General features: G+C 39.3%; 1 protein-coding gene and 1 long non-coding RNA gene across 2 annotated transcripts in view; one reads left to right on the top strand and one right to left on the bottom strand.

Annotated features, from left to right (window-relative positions):
- Positions 1 to 21305, top strand: part of LOC124256518 (aquaporin AQPAe.a-like) — an 81578-nt gene extending 60273 nt beyond the window's left edge. The window contains exons 3-6 of the mRNA XM_046690508.1: positions 17858 to 18062; positions 18875 to 18955; positions 19822 to 19954; positions 20675 to 21305. Coding sequence (XP_046546464.1) covers positions 17858 to 18062; positions 18875 to 18955; positions 19822 to 19954; positions 20675 to 21093 — 838 coding nt within the window. The 3' untranslated portion in view covers positions 21094 to 21305. The remainder of the gene's footprint in view (positions 1 to 17857; positions 18063 to 18874; positions 18956 to 19821; positions 19955 to 20674) is intronic.
- Positions 11 to 24480, bottom strand: LOC124256520. Its single transcript, XR_006892941.1, has 3 exons — positions 24295 to 24480; positions 16122 to 16124; positions 11 to 24 (listed from the first exon to the last, which is right to left on the bottom strand). It is a non-coding gene; the product is annotated as an uncharacterized LOC124256520 (long non-coding RNA).
- Between the last annotated feature and the right edge of the window lie 534 nt (positions 24481 to 25014).

Here is a 25014-nt window from a genome sequence, read left to right as displayed (position 1 = left end):
GTTTCCTGAGCCACAGCGCAACAGCTTCCTCCAATGTCGGCACCAAATGGTAAATGAGAGTGAAGCACAATAACTATATATTCATCAAGTTCGCCGGGTCTGTTTAAAATAGTATCTGGCTTGTTCACAAACATCCCTACCATATCCCAGCTGGGGTATATTTATTCACTTATAACCTTTTCCCGGAAACTTAGTTAATCCAGATGAAACATAGAAGCCAGGTTATGCAGATTTAGAAGGTTTCTCCTCTAATCCACCAAACAATCGAGATTAAATTACCTCTGCCGTGTATAATACCATATTATAGGGTAACAAAAACAAGACCGGTAGTGTATTAAATTCGATTTGCCTCAACCAAAGAAAACCTATCTACAAATAATTCTTTACACAAAATGAATAATTCGATGGAAAAAATAAATTACCATCTTTTACGAAAGAAACTGAATGTGATTAATCCAATATACATGTGTATAGTATGCCCTAATGACAGAAGAAATAATGCACACACGTTTCGGGTAAACACGCACGTGCACTCCACACGCAAAACGACATACCAAAGCAGTGCAGTAAGTCATTGGCGAAATCCAATCTGTCATAGAACTTAATGCACTGCACTTGCCTGACAGCACCGTGATTCCACCGAGTCTCAGACCTATGTGGAAAATCAATTACTCCCCTTGACATGTTATCGATTGAAGTATTGGGGAACTATCCCCACTCTTAAAAACAATGCATTTTCAATCTACAAAATTGCATATGGAATACGCTACACACAAAACGTGTATATATTAAGTGCCTTGAGGTAAAAGAAATGATTTCGGGGTAATACAACGTCGATATAATAACTTAATGATGTTCTTTACTTTGATGAATTCAATGATGTAATATAAATATTTTAATAAAACTAAGCCCGGCACCAGTGGGACTGGATGTAAACGATATTACCTGACCTAGAAGGGAGGCCATTTGGACGTAATCGATATTTGTAATGATTTCGTGTTTCCTGATTTTGCAAGCTTCCCCAAAACCACGATAAAGTTTATAATACAACACGTTTTATAATCTTCCAAGAAGTTATACTCGTCTCTGGCTGCAAATGGGATGTTTGACTTGAAATTGTACGTGATTTTTTAAGCCGTTTTGTAACACTGCAATCTCTCATGCGCTCTGATGATTGTCTATGCGTATTGCTGCACGACCAAACCTTTTCTCTTTAAAAAAATCATGTTTTATTTAACTGCGCTCACCGAGGAGCAAGCAAATGATCAAATACACTGTAGAGGCTTGCGAATAGTTTTTCAGATTTCTATCAAATTGGTATGTTATTTCACGAGTAACTTGTGTCCTGAAACAAATTGATCACACAGTGAAATATCGAACTTGATTTTTTTCAGTGAATCTGACAAAACCAATATCCACTACCCAACATGAATGGTATTCTGAGAGCCCAGTTGGGAGATAAATCTGGATGTTTAGACATGTTGTTGTATTGTAATAACAATGGACGTGGTCTGACATAGAACCGGACATGTTTTGCTTCATTTCATAACAAACAAAAATATACATTGTTCGCATGATATAAGGTAACGTTGTATCATTATCAAGAGTGAGAGGTATTGTTCACATACCTGCCAACTCTAACGCATATGGAACGATACTCGCGTCTTTCACGACAAAACTGATAAATCTCACGGTTCAAACGGTTCATATGAAAAATAAAATAAAAATCATCAAAAATCACACAAATAGGAATTTCGGTGAATATATCGTTTTCAGTGACTATTAGGAGAAGGGAATTTTCAATTATGCGTTGGCCTCAGGACCCAGCATCTCAGAGAAGCTTTTTTTATTGGGATGGTAGCTCTGCGTGAATGTAGGACTCGTTTTGTCTTTTTATCAGTTTTGTGAGAAAGGTGACGATTGTGTTCAACGAAGATTACCTTCATCTAAGTCAGAGTTTCAGTGTCTCTCATACACCCACTATTTGCAATACGTGTTTGGATATTGCGGGTATTTCTGAAAACATCGCTCTCGCATATTTACTGTGGGTCACCTGACATCAGTTTGATGTCAAAATTGCATTCCGTTTGCATGCAAACGTCTCGCAACATCCAGGCCGAATGTTCCCTCGTCTGGACACTCCCAGTATCTGAGTATAAATACGATGTGAACAATCTCCACTAAACTTATACCAAAATGACAATATCGGAACCGTTTTGCCTCCAGACTGACAACATGCACGGTTGATCCTTTCTTGAGGTTGTCACTGTGAGATCTGGAATAATCACGTGACAGTCAGTAATTGCTCAATTTTCAGAGGGCGTTATATGTACTTTTCATTTATATGAATTGAAGTGCAATAAGACAGACAAATGTAATAACTCATCCTTTTCGCAATATCCTCCCCTAAAGCATCATGCGTATGATGTATAGCTCCAGGACATTCCAAATACAAAAGTAGGGCCTGATGGTTCGGGCTATCTCATGTCTAGACTGCCCAATTGACCAGAGGGCATCTGTAGACTTGAGATTGGCAAATGGTCTGAGATAGATGTAATGGTGGGCGCTGTATATGATCAATAGAATGTCCCTAACCACATCAGTGTCAGTGGCGCTATTACAGAGTCGTAATAAAGCATACAACGGTTGCTTACATCTCGCCCAGGTCAAGGTGAACGTCATTGAGGGTCCCGGGGAAATGTATTACCTGTCAATAACGTGACGTGTTTAGGCTATGGCGGTGCGTGGAATGAGGCCAATGATTCATTTACTGACAAGGGCAAGATTCTGGCGTTTAGACGTTTGTTAGTATGATTAAATTTCGCCTGTTTCCTCAGTTAAGCCGTCGGTGGTATATCGGTGTGAAGTACACATTCCTCTGTTACGCTGAAAACGGGGTTCGATTCCCCACATGGGTATAGTAGGTTATGGCCAGATTTTATATCCATTCTTGAACATTCGTGTTGTTAATCAAATTGGAGGTTCATCCTAAGAGGTTAAAAATAATCTGTATGAACAATATCATGCATTTTAATTAATTTATCAGCCATTCTCCCTATTGTCATTATCTCTCTCCGTTTCTCTCTTTTTCTTGCTCTTTCAAAAACTTATTCATGATCATTTATTCATTGCCCGATAGCAATACACATATGAGAAGATAACATATTAATAATTCACATCGAGTATTGATAGTTTTTATAGATCTCACAAAAAACAATGAATATTAACATCTTCAACCTTAAACATTCGTGTTTCAAACGTCCAAATTCTTGCTAGACTATTCCTCAACGACATATAAACCTAGAGATTCCATGCAACCTCTTAACAATTGCCACAGCAACTTACTGTAAGTAGGAACAAGAGGAGGTGTTGGATTCGCAAGACTGGGAACTGTAAGGTGACCAGGCAAACATGGTAATTGAGGAGGAATAGTGGTTGTAGAAATGATATATACTGTAGGCATAGTGCACCAAATAGTCCCCCCGATTATAAATAAAACAAGTCAATCAAACTCAGACTGAAGTTCAGGGAACTGATCAATATCAGGAATATTGGCCTATATACTACCCATCAAAAGTTTAGACTCACTTAAAACATTCACTATATGTTATGTATGTATATATGGTTACAACGAAGATGAATTTCTCCACTAACTCGGGGGAAACAACTGCAAACCTTATGCAGATTAGGCAGGACTATGTATCAAACTTCTGACAAGTATATGCAAATATCGTGCATGTGAACAGCTGCGTTTTGGTGTAAAGTTTTGATAAGAATTCGCCTTTTTTAACCGAGTTTCATCATTTATTGAACGCATGACAATAAGTTTTTCAACGTTATGAATTTGTTTTACAATACATCAGTTCATGTATAAACAGCACCTTTAAACAGTATGGAATATTTTGCAAAATTTAGTTTAGAACAGTTGCCTGAAGTGAGTGGCTATATGTACACTAGTGAGTCTAAACTTTTGATGGGGAGTTTATCTGATAGATGGGATAATATTTGCTTAAATTGCCCCTGAGAAATTCTATCCGAGGTATGATTGTCATTAGAGGTAATAAAGAGAATCTTGTGGTCAGGATCGCTGACTTTGTTGATTATGCAGCATTGTTACATTAGGTGGGGCGTTGTTCATACCATCAACCACTGGTTCGTCTGTCCTGGACTGGGTTGTTCACAGATTGCCATGTCATTGATGGAACATTGCTGATAAAACAAAACTTGACTTGCTACTGAGATGTACCTGTGTCATTCGTCATGTAACAAATCTCAACGAATGATTTGTTTGTTGAGTTTAACATTTTTGCACTTGTATAGCTACATCCATGGTTCTTGTGGTTGTTATTCGCTTTACAGACTGTTTACCATGCTGAGCACGTCACAGTTTAACATGGGTATCCCACTTCGACACAATATACGGGGCGGTGGGGTAGCCTAATGGTTAGACCGTTGGCTCGTCACGCCGGAGACCCGGGTTCGAATCCCCATATGGGTACAATGTGTGAAGCCCATTTCTGGTGTCTCCCGCCGTGATGTTGCTGGAATATTGCTAAAAGCGGCGTAAAACCAAACTCAGTCAGTCAGTCAGTCAGTCGACACAATATACTGACTCCGATATGATCAGCCAGACAGGTTAACAACAAGTACCACCTGTTAACGTCTTTTGGTATGAAGATCGACACGACGAGATATTGCTCCCAGAGAAAGCGCTCCATCCACCATACCACGAAATCGATACAAGATTAAATGGAACTACAAGTACGCCGAGTGCACCGATTCGCATAGTTACATAGTTTAATCTGTGAACATGGAACATTTTGTCCAAATGCAAGGTATTTCATAAAACAGAAACTGTGCATATGGGAATCTCGCACAGCATCCAATAAAAACTTTACGTCAGAAATAATGACTGATCAAGGAATCAAATTTGGAATTTCAAAAGGGAAATATTTAAATTGAAAATCATAACGGAATAATGTGCAACTGATATCCAGACAGTTTTTCATAAAACGCTAGTTTTATTATCAAAACCCTAATGTGAAATTTAGCATAAAATCACAAATTGCCTTCATTGAATTTGATGCTGTTTGATGGTTGTACTCCGTGCACCGAATTAAGAGGACATATCGACAGATAGTTTGGGGATTCCACATAGCTTTGTCACACAGTAAATGTATAAAATAGGAGGTCGCAATAACAATTTTTCAATATACATATGATAACATTATCTGGCTTTGGATTGTTGATAGAAGTTCGTCCGCAGGCTATGAATCTCTTCTGATGGAATATGAAGGATTAGAACCTACTTGATTCATCTGTCATGAACTGGATTAAACTGCATCATTTATGTGAACAGAACAGTATCTTCGTGCCCAGCATGTAACTGACCGTTTGATGACCGTTAGTTTACCCAAGAGGCAATAGTGTTTCAGCTGTATCACGACAACAGGGGGCATTGGTAGCCTAGCGGTTAGTGCGTTCTTTCGATGACCCAGGTTCGATTCCACACATGGGTACAATGTGTGAATCCCATTTCTGGTGTCCCCGCCGTGATGTTGCCGGAATATTGCTAAAAGCGGCGCAAAACCATACTCACCTACCCATATAACGGCAGTTAATGAGTCAGTTTGAGTCTGGACGAGGCAAACCAGTGACAGTAACCTCTCAATACGAATGAGACACATTCAAGCCTTTCTATCCGATCCATTTGGATAGTCAGACAACAAGAGCATAACCAAATACTTCGGGTAAATCCACACGTGTTCTGCGGTTGTTTTGTCCTTGTGCAGTGAGATAACTTTGCATGCCAATTGCGCAGATCGATGCTCGTACTGTTGATCACTTGATTGTCTGGTCCAGACTCGATTATTTAGAGACCGCCGTCATATAGTTGGAATAATGTTGAGTGCGGCGTAGAACTAAACTCACTCACTCATAACGTTGCATTGTACCGTTCTTCCTCAACTTCACCTTAGCCATGCTTTTGTAAACCGTTCCATTCTGGATATTTAAGAGTGCATAAAGCGTTCTTTATCATCCGGATGAAGATTCCAATGAACTGGCAACCATGTTTTTGTGAAGTAATGCAGTTTACATTTTCTTTTGGTTTGACACTTACACCGAAGTGGTTCCAAGCGTCATCCAACCTAGCCCAGGTAAACCAGTGAATGATAGGATAAGCACCCGTGTACGCAGTTCGCAAGACAAGCTCCCGCTCACAGCTAAGAGGTTGCCGCCATTGGTATTTAATGTGTAATGGACTAGTGAAGTGGATACATTGAAAGTCACTCACACCGATTATCAGGGTTCAATTCTCCCCATGGATAAAATGTTTAAACCCTATACTCTATATCCCCTGGCGTGATATGAATATAATAAAGCTATAAACAGCACAAACCCAGCACGCTTACGTTCGATATTTGGCCGCCATTTTAGCCATCAAAACCCGAGTTAAGTCCGCTTGTATTATAAAAATGAGGTATAAGGCAACATTCCTGACCTCGATCCCCATCTCCCGACTTACTATTATATTTACTACCTACGCGTTATGAAATTACAGGAGCATCTCAACTATCAGTTATATGCGTCATGCTTACAACCCTGCACGTAGGCTCGTTGACGATCTGGAGGCTTAGCTTGGGAAGATAGCTTCTTAACGTAAATCAGTTATGGAGCCTGTTATGGTTTCGCTAGACAGTAGATTGGGAAAGTGGAAATTTCGTTAATCTATTAATGCGCGTCTGAGACCAGATGACGAGGTAGGTTATAAGTCATATGCAACCATTTTGTCTTGTTTGTGTAGAGTAAGAATAGTTTATAAATGAAAACTCTCTTCCGGGTACCCCTGTTGAAATTGAAATTCGCTTCATTCCGGCGTAACATGACCCACTTACAAAATTTGTTGTTTTATTTGTCGAACGTGCATGTAAGTCCATCTTATATGTCCCTAGTCCCAATCGCCAGGGATGGGGAGCGGTGGCGTAGCCTAGTGGTTAAAGCGTTCGCTCGTCATGCCAAAGACCCGGGTTCGATTTCCCACACGGGTACAATATGTGAAAACGATTTCTAGTGTCCCAGCCGTGAAGTTGCAGGATTGAGAAAAACGAAACTCAACCAATAAACCCAAGCGCCAGGCAGGGTAACAACAAATAACATATTTTAACGTCTGTTGATTTAACGCGACTGAGGATCGAGCCACTGACTTCACGCTACTTAGTAGGGCAACAATAAAGAAATGATCAGGCATCTCATCAGATGTTAATACTTTCCATTTGCTGGTAACTTTAATCATCAGTGATGTGACCGGAGATATGACCAGCAGTGTATCTTAACAAGCAAACATTTTTACAGTAAAAAAGCAGTTTATGTAGCTGAAAGTTGCCTTAAATGATTTATTGTTTCGAATGATGAAATATACTGTGCGCCATGTAAAGAAAGAGTCAAAACAAAAGATGAAATATACTGTGCGCCATGTAAAGAAAGAGTCAAAACAAAAGATGAAATATACTGTGCGCCATGTAAAGAAAGAGCCAAAACAAAAGATGAAATATACTGTGCGCCATGTAAAGAAAGAGTCAAAACAAAAGATGAAATATACTGTGCACCATGTAAAGAAAGAGTAAAAACAAAAGATGAAATATACTGTGCGCCATGTAAAGAAAGTAAATACAAAAGATGAAATATACTGTGCAAAGAAAGTAAAGAAAATATACTATGTGCAAATGTACAAAAATAAACAAAAGATGAAATATACTGTGCACCATGTAAAGAAAGAGTAAATACAAAAGATGAAATATACTGTGCGCCATGTAAAGAAAGAGTAAATACAAAAGATGAAATATACTGTGCGCCATGTAAAGAAAGAGTAAATACAAAAGATGAAATATACTGTGCGCCATGTAAAGAAAGAGTAAATACAAAAGATGAAATATACTGTGCGCCATGTAAAGAAAGTAAATAAAAAAGATGAAATATACTGTGCATGTAAAGAAAGAGTAAAGATGAAATATACTGTGCACCATGTAAAGAAAGAGTAAACAAAAGATGAAATATACTGTGCAACATGTAAAGAAAGAGTAAATACAAAAGATGAAATATACTGTGCACCATGTAAAGAAAGAGTAAATACAAAAGATGAAATATACTGTGCACCATGTAAAGAAAGAGTAAATACAAAAGATGAAATATACTGTGCACCATGTAAAGAAAGTAAATACAAAAGATGAAATATACTGTGCACCATGTAAAGAAAGTAAATACAAAAGATGAAATATACTGTGCACCATGTAAAGAAAGAGTAAAACAAAAGATGAAATATACTGTGCGCCATGTAAAGAAAGAGTAAATACAAAAGATGAAATATACTGTGCGCCGCCATGTAAAGAAAGAGTAAATACAAAAGATGAAATATACTGTGCGCCATGTAAAGAAAGAGTAAAAACAAAAGATGAAATATACTGTGCGCCATGTAAAGAAAGAGTCAAAACAAAAGATGAAATATACTGTGCGCCATGTAAAGAAAGAGTAAATACAAAAGATGAAATATACTGTGCACCATGTAAAGAAAGAGTAAATACAAAAGATGAAATATACTGTGCGCCATGTAAAGAAAGAGTCAAAACAAAAGATGAAATATACTGTGCGCCATGTAAAGAAAGAGTCAAAACAAAAGATGAAATATACTGTGCGCCATGTAAAGAAAGAAGAGTAAACAAAAGATAAGAAACTATACTGTGCGCCAATACAAAAGATGAAATATACTGGCACAAAACATGTAAAAGAAAAATATGAAATATACAAAAAGATATAAAAGAAAAAAAAGGAAAAGATGAAATATACTAATGCGCCAATATATCAAAAGTAAAAAGAAAGATGAAATATAAAAGAAAAATGATAAATAAATAAAAGATGAAATATACTGTGCGCCATGTAAAGAAAGAGTAAATCTACAAAGATGAAATATACTGTGCACCATGTAAAAAATCAAAAAAAGATAAATATACTGTGCATAAAAGATGAAAATATACTGTGCGCCATGTAAAGAAAGAGAGTAAATACAAAAGATGAAATATACTGTGCACCATGTAAAGAAAGAGTAAATACAAAAGATGAAATATACTGTGCGCCATGTAAAGAAGAGTAAATACAAAAGATGAAATATACTGTGCGCCATGTAAAAGAAAGAGTAAAAACAAAAGATGAAATATACTGTGCGCCATGTAAAAGAAAAAGTAAATAAAAAGATGAAAATATACTGTGCGCCATGTAAAGAAAGAGTAAATACAAAGATGAAATATACTGTGCGCCATGTAAAGAAAGAGTAAATACAAAAGATGAAAATATACTAAGAAAGCGCCATGTAAAGAAAATCATAAATAAATAAAAAGATGAAATATACTGTGCACCATGTAAAGAAAGAGTAAAACAAAAGATGAAATATACTGCAAGTAAAGAAAGAGTAAATACAAAGATGAAATACACTGTGCGCCATGCCAAATGTAACATACAAAAGATGAAAGATACTGTGCAAATGTAAAAAGATGAAAAGATATAAATATTGTGCGCCATGTAAAGAAAGAGTAAAAACAAAGATGAAATATACTGTGCGCCAAAGTAAAGAAGAAAATACAAAGAAACTAAAAGATGAAATATAAGATGTGCGCCAAATAAAGAAAGAAAGATGTAAAAAAAAAGATGAAATATACTGTGCCATGTAAAGAAAGAAAGAATCTAAAAGATGAAATATACTGTGCGCCATGTAAAGAAAGAAAGAGTAAACAAAAGATGAATATACTGAATAAAGAAAGAATATACTGATGGAAAGCAAGCACATGCAGAAAAGAAAGGTAAAAAAAAGATGAAATATAATGTGCAAAGAGTATGTAAAAGAAAGTCAAATACAAAAGATGAAATGGAAATAAAGAAAAAAGATGTAAAAAAATAAAAAAAGATGAAATATACTGTGCGCCATGTAAAGAAAGAAATCAAAAAAAGATGAAATATACTACTGTGCACCATGTAAAAGAAAGAAATAAATACAAAAGATGAAATATACTGCACCAATGCGCCATGTAAAAATGAGCATAATCAAAAAAAAAGATGAAATATACTGTGCGCCATACTATGTGAAAGAAAGTAAATACAAAAGATGAAATATACTGTAAGCGCCATGTAAAGAAAGAGTAAATACAAAAGATGAAATATACTGTGCGCCATGTAAAGAAAGAGTGTAAAGATGAAATATAGTGCGCCATAAAAAGAAAGAGTCAAAACAAAGATGAAATATACTGTGCGCCAAAGTAAGAAAGTAAAATAAAAAGATGAAATATACTGTGCGCCATGTAAAGAAAGAGTAAATAAAAAAAAGATGAAATATACTGTGCAACTATGTAAAAAGAAAGAGTCAATACAAAAGATGAAATATACTGTGCGCCATGTAAAGAAAGAGTAAATACAAAGATGAAATATACTGTGCACCATGTAAAGAAAGAGTAAATACAAAAGATGAAATATACTGTGCACCATGTAAAGAAAAGAGTAAATACAAAAAAGATGAAATATACTGTGTAAAGCCATGTAAAGAAAGAAAGAGTCAATACAAAAAGATGAAATATAATATACTGTGCGCCATGTAAAGAAAGAGTAAATAAAAAGATGAAATATAATACTGTATGACTTTCTGCCATGTAAAGAAAGAGTAAATACAAAAGATGAAATATACTGTGCACCATGTAAAGAAAGAAAAAGATAAATACAAAAGATGAAATATACTGTGCACCATGTAAAGAAAGAGTAAATAAATACAAAGATGAAATATACTGTGCGCCATGTGAAATATACTGTGCGCCAAAAGAAAGAGTAAATACAAAAGATGAAATATACTGTGCGCCATGTAAAGAAAAAGTCAAATACAAAGATGAAATATACTGTGCGCCATGTAAAGAAAGAGAAAATATAAAAGATGAAATATACTGTGCGCCATGTAAAGAAAGTAAATACAAAAGATGAAATATACTGTGCGCCATGTAAAGAAAGAGTAAATACAAAAGATGAAATATACTGTGCGCCATGTAAAGAAAGAGTAAATACAAAAGATGAAATATACTGTGCGCCATGTAAAGAAAGAGTAAAAACAATCAGATGCTTAAAATCATCAAACACAATTATCAAACCAACCGCTTAATTAACACTGTCATGTGGTCACGATCAAAAACCAGAAACAACCAAAATCTGAATTTGATATTCCACTTGGCAGATCGAAAACTTGCCAACAACTGTTCCTGGAAACAACAGCCCATTGTATCTCCCTGCTCCCTTGGGCAGTGCTGCATCCCAATTCCATTAGCGGCCAAAGAGTGTAACGGATCCATGTGTATTCATCTGGCAGAGTGGACAATAAATTCGGCTTTATCATGCTCCTCGTGACAGCCAGGTGGTCAATGGGATATCAACAAGGTTCAGCTGGATGATATTACAGGGGAAATTAGTCAAGGCCGATGTGTCATCGCTATCGTAACTTCTCAACGAAACGAATCTCTAGTGGTTTAATGGTATCTATATGTCATGCTTTGTCAGAATGTAATGCTTCCATAAACGCATCGTTATAGGTAACTGGGAGAGTGTTTCGTAAGTATGACGGTGGTATTACCCTGGCTCTATCGTGACAAGGGTCATTAATATATCAATGTTTTTCTTATTAACGTCGTTCTCGGTCTTTTCGGCTCTAATCCTTACGGGATGGGTGGACTTAGACTGGGACTGTTGTTTATTAGTTTCCTCGCGACGCCGAAGACCCGATTTGGATTTCTCACATAGACGCGGTATTGGGAACTCGTCTCAAGTGTCCCCCGACATAATGTTGCTAAAAGCGGCGTAAGGCCACAGTTAGACACTCCGTGGCTTTAGACAGGGTTTCGTGACGGAACTCATACGGAGCTGGGAGAATCATGTACGGTTTGCAAGTTTTGTTTGTGTAGAATAATGACGTTATGGGCTAATGGTATTGCAGAACATATTCATCACTGGTCCGTGTTACATCAATGAAGGTTATGAATTAATTGTTTTGGAGTTATTGATTGAATGATTCATCGACAGGTGCGGGTATCATGATGCATGCCACTTCAGGGGACGCAGAGCGATGCAATACATGTTGATGTGCAAGCTGCACAATTCACATGTTGATATCGACAACTGTTTCCATTCATTGACGTAATTGCAACTACTATCCAAACAGTACTTGCAATTCAAACCAATCACAAACGATTTATTATTTTGGGCATAATCGTACATCAAAACCCGAGCTCATATAGTATGTGCAGGTGTTAATCACAGGTGTTTCATGTGGGTTGGTTGGTTTGATTTTAACGCCGCACGCAGCAATATTCCAGCTGTACCACGGCGGTCTGTAAATAAACGAGTCTGGACCAGACAAGCCAGTGATCAACAACATGAGCATCGATCTACGCAGTTGGGATACGATGACATGTGTAAACCGAGCCAGCGGGCCTGACTACCCAATCACGTTAGTCGCCTCTTACAACAAGCATGGGTTACTGAAGATCAATTCTTACCCGGTTCGTCACAGATAGTGCCATGTAGTTATACATGTACGTTTGCTATGTGTCGGGATTCTTCAAATGAGGTTGGTGCAAAATGTGGATCATCTGTACCTTCAGGCTCTTAGACTGATATTAAGTCCCGAAATATAAATAATCTAAAGGGAGCCGAGAACAATCCCTACTTTCGGGAGCTGAGTCAATCTAGACTTGCCAAATCATTCTCAAGTTGAGTAAGTTTCGCACTTAATTTATTCCCTAGGTTCCGAAGGCTGGGCTAGATTGAACTTAGTACACGTGTCCTTGTCGGTGTATATTGGCGATCCCGAGTCCACGGCAAACAGATCATTCTTCTGTTATCTTCTTACCATTCACTGGCTGACGAACCTGCACGTACTGCCAGTTATTGTTTTATCTTCTATGGAGCTTATATTATCTTCTATGTCAACCATGTCGACTGTATTTAAGGTGACGTGTTCAATGTAAGCGAGAGTGGTACAGGAGGGTACATGAGTAGACATATGCATGGAGTAGACATAACAGACGGTGCTGTGCGAGCATAATTGGTAATCGTCTTTCTCCCTGGCCTCTCCTGTATTTAGTTGTCATGCCAATGCATTTATTCCGCTGATCGCTCAGCTTAACGTCGGGTCTAGCCGTCTGATCTCACACCACCAGACGGACGTATAAGTGAAGAATTATATAATCAAATCTCTACCTTAAACTCATCGGTCAGTCTCTAAACTCCCCAGCACCACTTGTTTCATACTGATTAAATGTATACTGTGTATCAATGGCTGTTAGTCGATAAGATATGTAGACAGAGTCCTGTGTTGGACGTTGAGAATTATCAATGACGGGAGAACATTGCCAATCAGATGAGCTCCATCATCAACCCAGGTTATGACGGATGCAGTAAATATTAGTCTGGATGGTGTGTTTGACAGGGAATGATGGGTATCGATCTGGCAAAGGATACACCAGACTTTTGTTGTCAGTGGTTATAGATGGGCAATAAAGGCTGTAGGCGAGGGAGAACGCCAACTGTGCACTTAAGAGGAGTCACTTGACGGAGATTTCCCGTGCTATCCGTTGGGATTAAAGTCTTTGTTCTATATCTATAATGCTGGATAACTCGCCTTTATGGACGAGAATCCAATTCATCTATGAACCACTGTTATAATATTATCCTATGAAGGAGACGTATTGCACGATGTGTTTACTTTCTGATTCCGGTTACTGAATGTAATATTTATAATTCCCTTGGTAGTTTTATAGGGTTCCATCATGATACGCGCGTGTTAATACAAGGGAAGTAACTCTCATCTACAGGGAGCCCCTATAGAATCTTGATATAGGTGATACCCGTCGCCTGTTTCTGTATGTGTCGATAATTTGTATTAGTTTACCTATTTTCTGAGTGGCAATACCGTAGATACTAAAATCGTCATTACTACTTGTGCTACTTCACTAATTTGATATTTCAGCTACGATTGTTATCCCCCGCAACGCGTTTTGCGGGGGGTATTAAAATGGACTCCGTCCGTGCGTCCGTCAGTCCGTCCGTCCGTCCGTGCACATTTGTCTTTTCCGGAGCAGAACTCTAAAACCGTTCAATATTTCTTCACCAAACTTGGCACATACATGGTTCTGGTGGTGTACTGGTGCCTTTTGGTAGTTTTGGAATTCTGAATTAAATATTTTTGGCGTTTCCATGGCAACAAGTTCGACTTTGACTGAAATTAGTGGTAGTGCTCTTTTCCGGAGCAGAACTCTAATACCGTTCAATATTTCTTCACCAAACTTGGTCCATGGATAGATCTGGTGGTGTACTGGTGCCTTTTGGTAGTTTTGGAATTCTGAATAAAATATTTTTGGCGTTTCCATGGCAACAAGTTTGACTTAGCCTGAAATTGTAGTAGTGCTCTTTTCCGGAGCAGAACTCTAAAACCGTTCAATGTTTCTTCACCAAACTTGGCACATAGATTGGTCTGGTGGTGTACTGGTGCCTTTTGAAATTAGGTAGTGCTCTTTTCCGGAATTCTGAATAAAAATATTTTTGGCATTTCCATGGCTTAGCCTGAAATTGTAGTAGTGCTCTTTTCCGAGCAAACTCTAAAACCGTTCAATGTTTCTTCACCAAACTTGGCACATAGATTGGTCTGGTGGTGTACTGGTGCATTTCCATGGCAACAAGTTTGACTGAAATTGATGATAGTGCTGCTTTCTGGAGCAGAACTTTAAAAACCTTTCAATACTCTCCTTCCACTTTTCTATATACACACCTAAATATTTGACATAATCATAACTCGTAGACATAATCATGAAGAGGATTTTGCCATTGCGGGGGATATTGATGACTTTGTCTTCTTGTTGAATTTGTTTCATTTCTTTATTGACAAACCTGACTCCTTCATCATTGGGCACATTATGGATGCAGTCGAAGACGCGTTCTGCAGAGTTGCGTCCCTTGGTCGTGTCACGATCCTATAACCGGGGGTCCGAATCCGTGAAAACCTTTGGACGTTCTCCACACGGATATGACAGGCCGGGATACGTGAGACATATTCCATCCACGTCATCCAGTCACCAAGTGCACAAATACAAACTTGTGGACAATTACTACAGCTGCTACTCGAAATCACCCCACTCACCCATGGGACACGTAATGCCTACAAAGTTTTATTGCAGTTCCTGCCGATGAACTGTTCGTACAGGAACTCATGCAACAACTGTAGCCGCAGCTTCAAGACCATATTTAATATCATGCCCAACACTTTACTCATAACCCCAGAGTCTAATAATTACATGGTATGAGTTTGGTTTAGTTTGACTAGGCAGTTAACTTCCTGCATGCATCGTCCATACGAGTTGGCTACATCGTCTACGTGTCTGGGACGTCTATACCAGTTGGCTACATCCTCTACGTTTCTGGGACGACCGTATGAGTTGTCTGCATCGTCTACGTCTGGGACGACGAGGCAAGTTGGTCTGCTTCATATGTGTCAGCGAGTACGAGGGATACAGAGGAGGAAACTGCGGTAGCATCCCACTCCACGCCCGGAATAAGGATCAGCGGGAAATGCTTCTTCGGTTACAACAAAAGAAATGGAAAGTTGTTGTGTTGAGGGCAAGAAACTGTTTTGTTTATAAACAGGCCAGCTGCGTTAATCGACTTGTTTACCTGCCATGGCGCGTATTATTTATTGTTATTGCTCATAAATAGGACAGTTTGTCAATCGGCTCGTTAAGTCTTTACATTAATTCTATATATATTCTTGCTTGTGTCATATCACGGACATCCGCTTCTTTGACGCCAACACAAAATGCGAAAAAATGAATAGTATTCTGTTTTGTTTGTATCAAATATCACGTTTGATATGACCACGCCGACAAGTTCTCACTCAACTGCTGCAACTACTGCCAGTAGCATTACTTGTACGATCATTCCGATACCTTGCTACGACTACCGCCACGATTACTGCAGCTACAGTGCGGACAGATGAGCACCCTGGGGCTGAAAACATGAAGGTCACGCTGGCATTATGGGTATCGGGAGGAAACCATCTTTGCGTGATGGAGTAAGACCAATGTGATCGTTAAACTCATATTTTTACATAGCTTTTGGTAGGCTAGTGGTTAAAGCTGTAGCTGGTTACACGGAAGACCCGGGTTCATTCCCAAATGGGTACGCGTGAAGGCGATTTTCTTTGGCCAATAGCAGTGTAAAACAATACACACATGCACATACACACATACGCTTACACGCTATCATAGGTTTCATCTTTGAAGTTTCATCGGGACGGTGGGTTAGCCTAGTGGTTGAAGCGTTGGCTCGTCACGCCGAAGACCCGGATTTGATTCCCCACATGGGTACAATGTGTGAAGCCCAATGCTCGTGTCCCCTGCCGTGATATTGCAGGAATATTGCTAAAAGCGGCGTAAAACACAACTCACTCACTCACTCATGGTTTCATCCGTATTATTGACGATGCATTACCGAGGACTTCGGCAGACTTGCACAACTTATCCTTCAAAAAAAGCAATTAAAATACTGCCGATTCCAATACCGTATCCCGTTAGTTTCCTGCCTAAAGTTCAAAGAGCTTTAAGAGTTGTTTACGTACGATGTCTGCACTGGTGTGCACTGTACACGCAATCTTCTCGTGTTCTATAATGAGCAGCGTCTGTGAATACAGACACTTCAGATATGTATCGGGATATTGATTGAAGTCATTGGGTCCACGGTCTAGGTTATAATAAATGTCATGGTTACAACAAACAGCAGCATTAACCCACGGCCATAGATGCTGATCACTTCCAATAGGAATGACACATGGACATCAATATAGTCTTCGCAATAACAACGCTGTTTTATTTATGACGTCCATCAGAAAACGCAGCCCGAAATGTTAGACTTGCAGTAAGTCGGACCGAAATGATGCATAAAGGCATGTTTATTATGTCATTAAACAGTATGGGATCTGATTATGTTTGCTATTCATGGGTGAATATTACGTTTGGTCAACATACTCGTGGTATAGACGTTTTGGCATTCTGAGCGTTGTGTTTTATGACCCTCTGAGCGATAAGGCTGTCATATATTCATGCAAAAACAATGTGTATGTTGACTATTTGCCATGCATTATGGACGAAGTCTGACAATGTGAAATAATCCTATGTATATTGCGGCCATTTGCGTCCGACCAAATAACACTGTGGTTTGTGGAGTGTCGAGTTATAATGCTGCAGCTAGGCCAGGTGATATTAGAATATAAATATATTCGTCGAAAAATAATAACTTCACACACCGATTGTTTATTCATGAACACGAAACATTCATTCGTTCGTTCGTTCGTCCGTCCGTTCGTTCGTTCGTTCGTTCGTTCGTTCGTTCGTTCGTTCGTTCGTTCGTTCGTTCGTTCGTTCGTTCATTCATTCATTCATTCATTCATTACTACAGGATTACGCCGAGCAAGTGTCCATGTGTCAGGGCTTGGGGATTAATCACTCACTCGTTCGTTCGTTAATTAATTCGTTCATTATTACAGGATACGCCGAGCAAGTGTCCATGTGTCAGGGGTTGGGGATTAATCATTCGTTCGTTAGTTCGTTCGTTCGTTCATTAATTAATTAATTCATTATTTCAGGATACGCCGAGCAAGTGTCCATGTGTCAGGGGTTGGGGATTAATATTCGTTCGTTCGTTCGTTCGTTCGTTCGTTCGTTCGTTCGTTAATTCGTTCGTTCGTTAATTCGTTCGTTCGTTCGTTCATTAATTCATTCATTCATTATTACAGGATTACGCCGAGCAAGTGTCACAAGCAGCTAGGGGTGACTATCCTGGACTCCCAGGTGTCCATGTGGCAGGGCTTGGGGATTGAGACCTTACTTACCTTCATCATGGTGTTCGCCGTGTTCGCCACCATCGACCCCAACAGGAAGGAGCTGGGTAGCAAGGCGCTCGCCATCGGAGTAGCTGTAGCTCTGTGCCACCTAGCAGGGGTAAGGACGTGGGTCTATATATCAACTCGTGTTGAGTGAGTGAGTGATGTGAGTCAGTCTAAATGTAATGTGAATCAGCCGAGGTGGAATATGAGTCACTCTAGGTGTAATTGAAGTCAGTCTAAGCATACATGTAATGTGAATCAGTCTTGGTCTAAAGCAAGTCAGTCAGTTATGCACGATTGTCTAGACGTAATGTGTTCGGTCAAGACTTAATGTGAGTCAGTCAAGATTTAATGTGAGTCAGCCTAGACGCTATGTGAGTAATCTAAATGTAATGTTAGTCAATCTAAACGTAATGTTGGACAGTCTAGTTGTAAGGTGTAAGATTAGACGTAATGTGAGTCAGTCTAGATGTAATATGTGTCAATCTAGCCGTAATATGAGTCAGATCCACGCAATGTTAGTCCAGACGTAATATGAGTCAGTTTAGATATAATGTGAGTCACTGTATGTGTAATGTGAGTGTGTTGGCATGGCGATATGTCAGAGTAATGTCTTTTAGTTTCATTTGTTGACCAACAGCCCTTGAATTTGTCAAGCAGGATGCTTTTCCCCAAATGCGACCTTAGAACTGTGATTGTTCAAAGAGGTCATACGTGTTACGATAGCTTTGAGAAACTGGTCTCTGGAGAATGATAATTACCTCGCTTTTAAAAATTGATTCAACATACCGTCGTGTCAATCCTTACTTTAACAGTGTGACAACATGCCATCAAGACCCACCAGGGGTAGTATGCTCCTAGGTTCCTGCAGGAGGTATTAACTGGTGCAAGTAAACATACTTATCACCATAACTGTTGATGTTTCAGTATCGCTTCACCACAAGCTCCATGAACCCAGCGCGATCTCTGGGCCCCGCCTTTGTCATGAATCGCTGGAAGAACCATTGGGTAAGTCACTTCACTGGCGTCACATGTGACGTTTACTGTTGTCATCAATCGCCACAATAATCACTGCTACAGGTACTCTGGTCTGTCTCCAGACCCTAGACAATATGTTAGAAGGGGAATCCAACTCAAGCCTTGAATGATTTGTTAAGTCTTCATTGCCTCAGCTCATGACATGTCGCATTGTTCTCTGCTCCATATGTACTTTACTCTTTGATCTGTAAGCTCTGGCATATATGTTGCTACATGTGATACCTGTATTTTGGGGCTAAATGTTAATCTATGGAAGAAGAGGGAGAGGTTTATTGTATTTTAGGCCTCCCGCCCACATACAGAACAAACCATAACTTTCACGATCGCATGTTACATGCAGTATTTCATCAATTTCGATGTATACTATTTTTCAATACTTTATTTCTTAAGGTTCTTGCATGTTTTTAATATAGGTGTAAAATATCGGTATCTTTTCTGGGGGTCATAAAAGAAGAGAATGCAATTTCTGGTGGTTTATTTTAGTACTATTTTGGGTATATACAGAATTGTCAGGTTATTAAGAGTAGGACATGTAAAGACAAAGTGGATTTCATTCTCAATATCTCTTTTACATAACACAAATGTTCATCTATATGTATGCCAATTAGTCTATTGATACGAAACAGTTGTCGTCAGAGTACACCTATTCTATCGTTTAAACTACAAGCAGTATATGGTGTTCCTGATTGTATTGTATTGTATTGTATTGTATAAAATACACGTGGCCAGCATGACCAACTACCGATTATGACCTCAAACGTCACGGCTGGAATGATTGTCTTCTGCAAGAACGTATGTTTACCACCACATGCTTCAAGTCGGTCCTCCTTTTCCAGATCTACTGGGTTGGACCAATGGTTGGCGGTTTAATGTCTGGCTTGTTATATGAGTATATATTCGACCCAAGTCGGAGTCGCCGAAAACCACGTAGTGTAGAGGAGTCACCATCATATCCGGATCCGGACGAGGGTAAGAGTTGTCGTTCGTGATTATTACGGTTTACGTACTGAAGGAATAATATATTTATCACGTGTTAGTACGACCCGCACGTCATACTGCGCATGTGCATGGTTGTAAAATTATAAATTCAGTTTTCGAATTCCCGATTCTCAACGAATACGATCCGTTGTATGCGCACACTGTACGCATATCTGTGGAATATTTTATGTTTAACCGGGGGTTAAGTCACTTTACTGACTGACTGACTGACTGACTGACTGACTGAGTTTGGTTTTACGCCACTTTTAGCCATATTCCAGCAACATCACAGCGGTGGGCACCAGAAATGGGCTTCACACATTGTACCCATGTGGGGATTCGAACCCGGGTCTTAGGCGTGACGAGCCAACGCTTTAACCACTAGGCTACCCCACCGCCCCTAAGTCACTTTAAACCAGCGCTACGTGAGTGTGTTGATTTCAGAATCAAGTATGTCAGAATTGTTTGGAAGGATGTAATAGATGCTCTATGGGTTTCGCAATGCTATGAAGTGCGGGATCGTAATAGAAATAAGTGATTCACCCGATCAGCGGACCCTGGCATAGAGGATGTTACTCAGCACAGTGTATGCTGTGTATAGGTTTCAAGGTATCTATATCGTTACCTGCAATTCGGACAGGTGATTATATTGTGAAGCATGATTTATTTGAAACTGTATATTCACCAACGGCAAATTTTCGTTGTTGACAGATGAAGTCAGTACCCTGCCTACAACTACGTCATCACCAAATCACGCGCCTCATCAATACGGAAATCACGTGGCTCGCAGCTACGACAGCAACCTCGGTACCTCATACGGCAATCACGTGAGCGGAGGCCATGGTAATCACGTGAGTGGTGGCTATGGCAACCACTACAGCAGTAACCACGACACCGAGGCTGGTATAAATTATGGCGGCCCAGCGGGAGGGCGCAGAGGCTATAAAAACTATATGCCCGTGGATAACACAACGGCAGGAACGGAAAACCAGGCTTATGCGTTTGATACTCACCCCCGGCGGATACCACCCCCACCCCCAGCACGTACCGCACACATGGTGGAACCAGTGAACGAGGAAATCCTCCTTGATGACGTTAGGGTGGATCATTACCCAGGGCGACAGGCTTGAGGGGTGCTGTGTAGCCCTCCACCCGGTAACAGGCCTAGAGGGGTCCGAGTACAAAACCAAGAAGACAGGCTTCAGAATTTCAGGGTTCATACTCTCTCGGAAAGGTTTGTGTAACGGATTGCTACCAGTATTAAAGCGATAGTGTGGAACCCGTGACAAGGCATTGAGAAGAACAGGAAGGCGCATTAAGGCAGTTTTAAAGGGTCTGTACGGATCCCTACCCGCGACGATGTTTCTTAGGAGACCGTAGTATATCAATTATAACTTCCAAGTGCTCAGTGAAATTGGAATCTTTTTACCAGTCAGAACAATATATGTATCCCAGCTGTGCAATGCCATGAACTGTGGAACTGAGCCACCATGTTGTATTCTGACGCTGCGGTGGGTCAACGACACGTAACATAAACGGACACTCCTTAAGATCAATCACTAGAGCATAAAGATGTAACAATAAGGTGTACATACTTAGTATATCACATGCGACGTTGTCACCAAGTCTTGTAAAGTCACCAAGTCTTGTAACGTCGCCAAGTCTTGTAAAGTCACCAAGTCTTGTAAAGTCACCAAGTCTTGTAAAGTCACCAAGTCTTGTAAAGTCGCGAGTCGTTTTGCACAGAACATGAGCTCGTAGTCCAAGTCAGACAAAGATTAGATTAATTAATGGTAGTGACATTTGAATCCTGTGGAAACTGTATGCTGTAACTTTGACTTTATGCCATTGTTTTGTTGTACAGAGCATCACGATATATGCATTGTCCACATCCTGGTTGAAAGAATACACTCTCTCAGACCGATGTGCTCGTCACAAGGATATGTATAACCAGAGACTATAGATTAAGATATGGTCTCTGGTATAACTGACACGTAATGAGTCTTGGATGCTGGTTCATCATGGCCCTCCTTTACAGTTGCCGGACAACACACGGGGTCAATACTGCATGTTATTTTACCTTAGGCCTTCTCGGATTCTGTAGTTGCTAGGCAATGACAAACAAACTCTCGAATGCTTTTCGTGTGTGCGAACCAATATGATACAGCGCACAACCAACTTGTCTATCGTTTCAGTCGGTGATAGGCGAATGAAAAGTACGAAATTAAAGAAGTGTGTTTTGTAGTTACCATCCTCAATTTCCTTGGGATGTTTTGAGGATTTTACTTAAAGGAGAATACGTGCGAAAACAAAACTTTTGATATCGGTAAGGCATTCTAAAAGTCACAATAAAAAAAGTTTATAAAATCGCAATAAAAACACAAAAAATGTACACGTATTTCCGCCTATTACGGAAACACCCGACAGTTATTGAGCAGAGGGGGTATCACGTGATATGACGTCATATGTGGCTGTTGCTGATGACTTCCTCTTTGATTTTACCTCACAACGTACGTTTCCATGGATTCTGAACAGTAAAAGATGTTCCTGGTGTCATTTCTGAAATGGATGTTAGACCGTATCAATACGATCCGATTTTACATCTTGCAAGACAATCTTCCAGTATTCTCCTTTAATACATGTGATATGATGTTTCCTGGAACATCGATCAGAGAGAAACTTTCATTGAACATGCACCTGCTAGAAAAGTACACCTAGTAAACCAAGTCACCAATAGTTACATTATTTATGTCAAACCCTTACTCCCCTACCGCTTCAAAAAATATTTTGTTCAAATTACTGTAGATATATTATGTCGTGACAGGCCAGAGTAACTATTTAAATAAAAGAATCGGGTGTTCCCTAACCTCTTTGACTAGTATATTGAAATCTGGAAAAGGGGCACTGGTCGTTAGCTTCATTAGCGCCGAGTAGCCTCTGTGGCCCAATTTCAGTCGTTTATGGAATAACCATTAAGGCAGGGATGGGAGCGGTTTGTTCGAAAACAGATGTCGAAACGCGTCCAAAAAGCTTTGCAAACTGAAGCAGTCATAAAATGTGAGTATAGGGTCGCTGGTCATCGTCATGGCTTTAACAAACTGACGGAGCTCTTGTACATATATGTATATAGAAACATTGCTATCACCTTTTGTTGTCTCATCAATTGTCTTCAGCATATCCCTGTTTATCAATGCTGTGATAAATGTATGTGGTCAAGTCATGTGCTGAAGTAAGGTATATTTCAAATGTATTAGAAGGCTGAGGTATTGACTATGTTCATGAGGAGTATTTATGAACAAGACGTTCCATACACTCAATTCAATTCAATTCTTTATTGTATGAAAGGCCATAGGCCCATATACAAAAGAGATACATAACTAAACAATTCTTTCCTCTACAGCAATACATTGTAAATAAATAGGGCTACTTTGTGTTTTGGAGATTCTTTGCAGGAAAGTAAGGATGACAATAGTTTAACATTGATTTGAGATAAAGACAGTTGCGGTAGATACATATTTCTTAGATTTTCATATACAGGACAAACAAACATAAAATGGAATTCATCTTCAATAATGTAACAGAATGGGCATTATCTTTGGTTTTTTCGATAGAAAAATATCTTCCACGGTTAATTAAAAAATCATGAAAGCCTAATCTAAAACGTTTAGAAGCATTGCAAACATTTCTGTAGCGGAAGTGAGCAAGATAAGACTGTGTCTCAAGCAACGACTTAAATTGACAATATGAATCATATCTAGAACTTTCATTAATAGTTGAATGCCATTCCTGTTTAAACACTATGTGCCTATAGAAAACAGCTACCACGAATTACAAAGTGTTTTAGGTCATCAATGTTGGGTTACTTCCCTGGTCACATATACACACTCGGTTGTTCTCACAACTTAAGTCGAAGGTATTTTTCAAGACGTTTAAGTCTGAAGTTGAATGCATATACGGATATGACTGAATATTATCAAAACGTTGTACGCGCAGAAATGTCTACTGTCTCAATCATCAGTATTCTACGTAATATGCTTTATTATAAAAACTGTTCATGCTGTTGACCACTGGTTTGTCTGGTCGGGACTGATAATTTACAGAACGCCGCCATATATCTGGAATATTGCTGAGTGCGGCGTAAAACTAAACTCACTCACTCATTGTTATAGAAACACGTTCATTTATGAATGATGACAACTTCTCATATCTGTTCTTTTTTTGCTTGATTAAATTATTTGTGAAACATATTGAGCCGGGGATGAAATGAATCTCAGCGAATTACTGGCACAAACAAACTAAACAGGTGGTTGATAATATGAGCATCCGTCTACTCTTGGTATCCACTTGTAAGTTCTGTGTGTATCATGTTGGCGTTCCTCAGTACCAGTTCCAGAGATTTTCGTGGTACAACCAGCATACTAGTGAGTGAGTTGAGTTTTACGCCGCTTTTAGCAATATTCCAGCAACATCGCGGCGGGGGACACCAGAAATGGGCTTCCCATCATACCCTTGTGGGGATTCGAACCCGGGCCTTAGGCGTGAAGAGAGAACGCTTTAACCACTAGGCTACCCCACCAGTATATTAAAGCTGTATACTCTGTGACGACACATTGTGAGGCCATATATCGTAAATTCCATGTATTTGATGTGTACTGCATTGACATTATAACATGCATGTAAAGTCATATGTCACCATTTGTCATAATAAAACATGCTTTTCATTACTGCCGTTTAGTGTATATTTTGTTACTCCCGATTACTCGACATTGTTGTCTGTACATACACCTGGGGTTTGGTCAATTTCAATTTCCTGATCCCAGGAAAATGTGCCTTATCTTCTACTGTCGACAGAACTACATGTATTCAGTCTACAGGTGTATTGGACCAGAAGAAACGGAAAATTTGGGCACAACTAAATATTTACATGAAGTCATCCGTGGTATCCATGTATTCTCAAGGGCGGGAAGCACGTGCAGCTTAGGATGTCAGTGCTTAGGGGGCGTATCAAAACTCTTCCGGACTGGAATCTGAGGAAATTCCAGATTCACTTT

The sequence above is a fragment of the Haliotis rubra genome, unplaced genomic scaffold, assembly GCF_003918875.1.
Source record: "Haliotis rubra isolate DU_JTF1 unplaced genomic scaffold, ASM391887v1 Scf63, whole genome shotgun sequence".
NCBI lineage: Eukaryota > Metazoa > Mollusca > Gastropoda > Lepetellida > Haliotidae > Haliotis > Haliotis rubra.
Note: the sequence above shows the minus strand (reverse complement) of the source record. Positions and strands in the feature narration are given on the sequence as shown.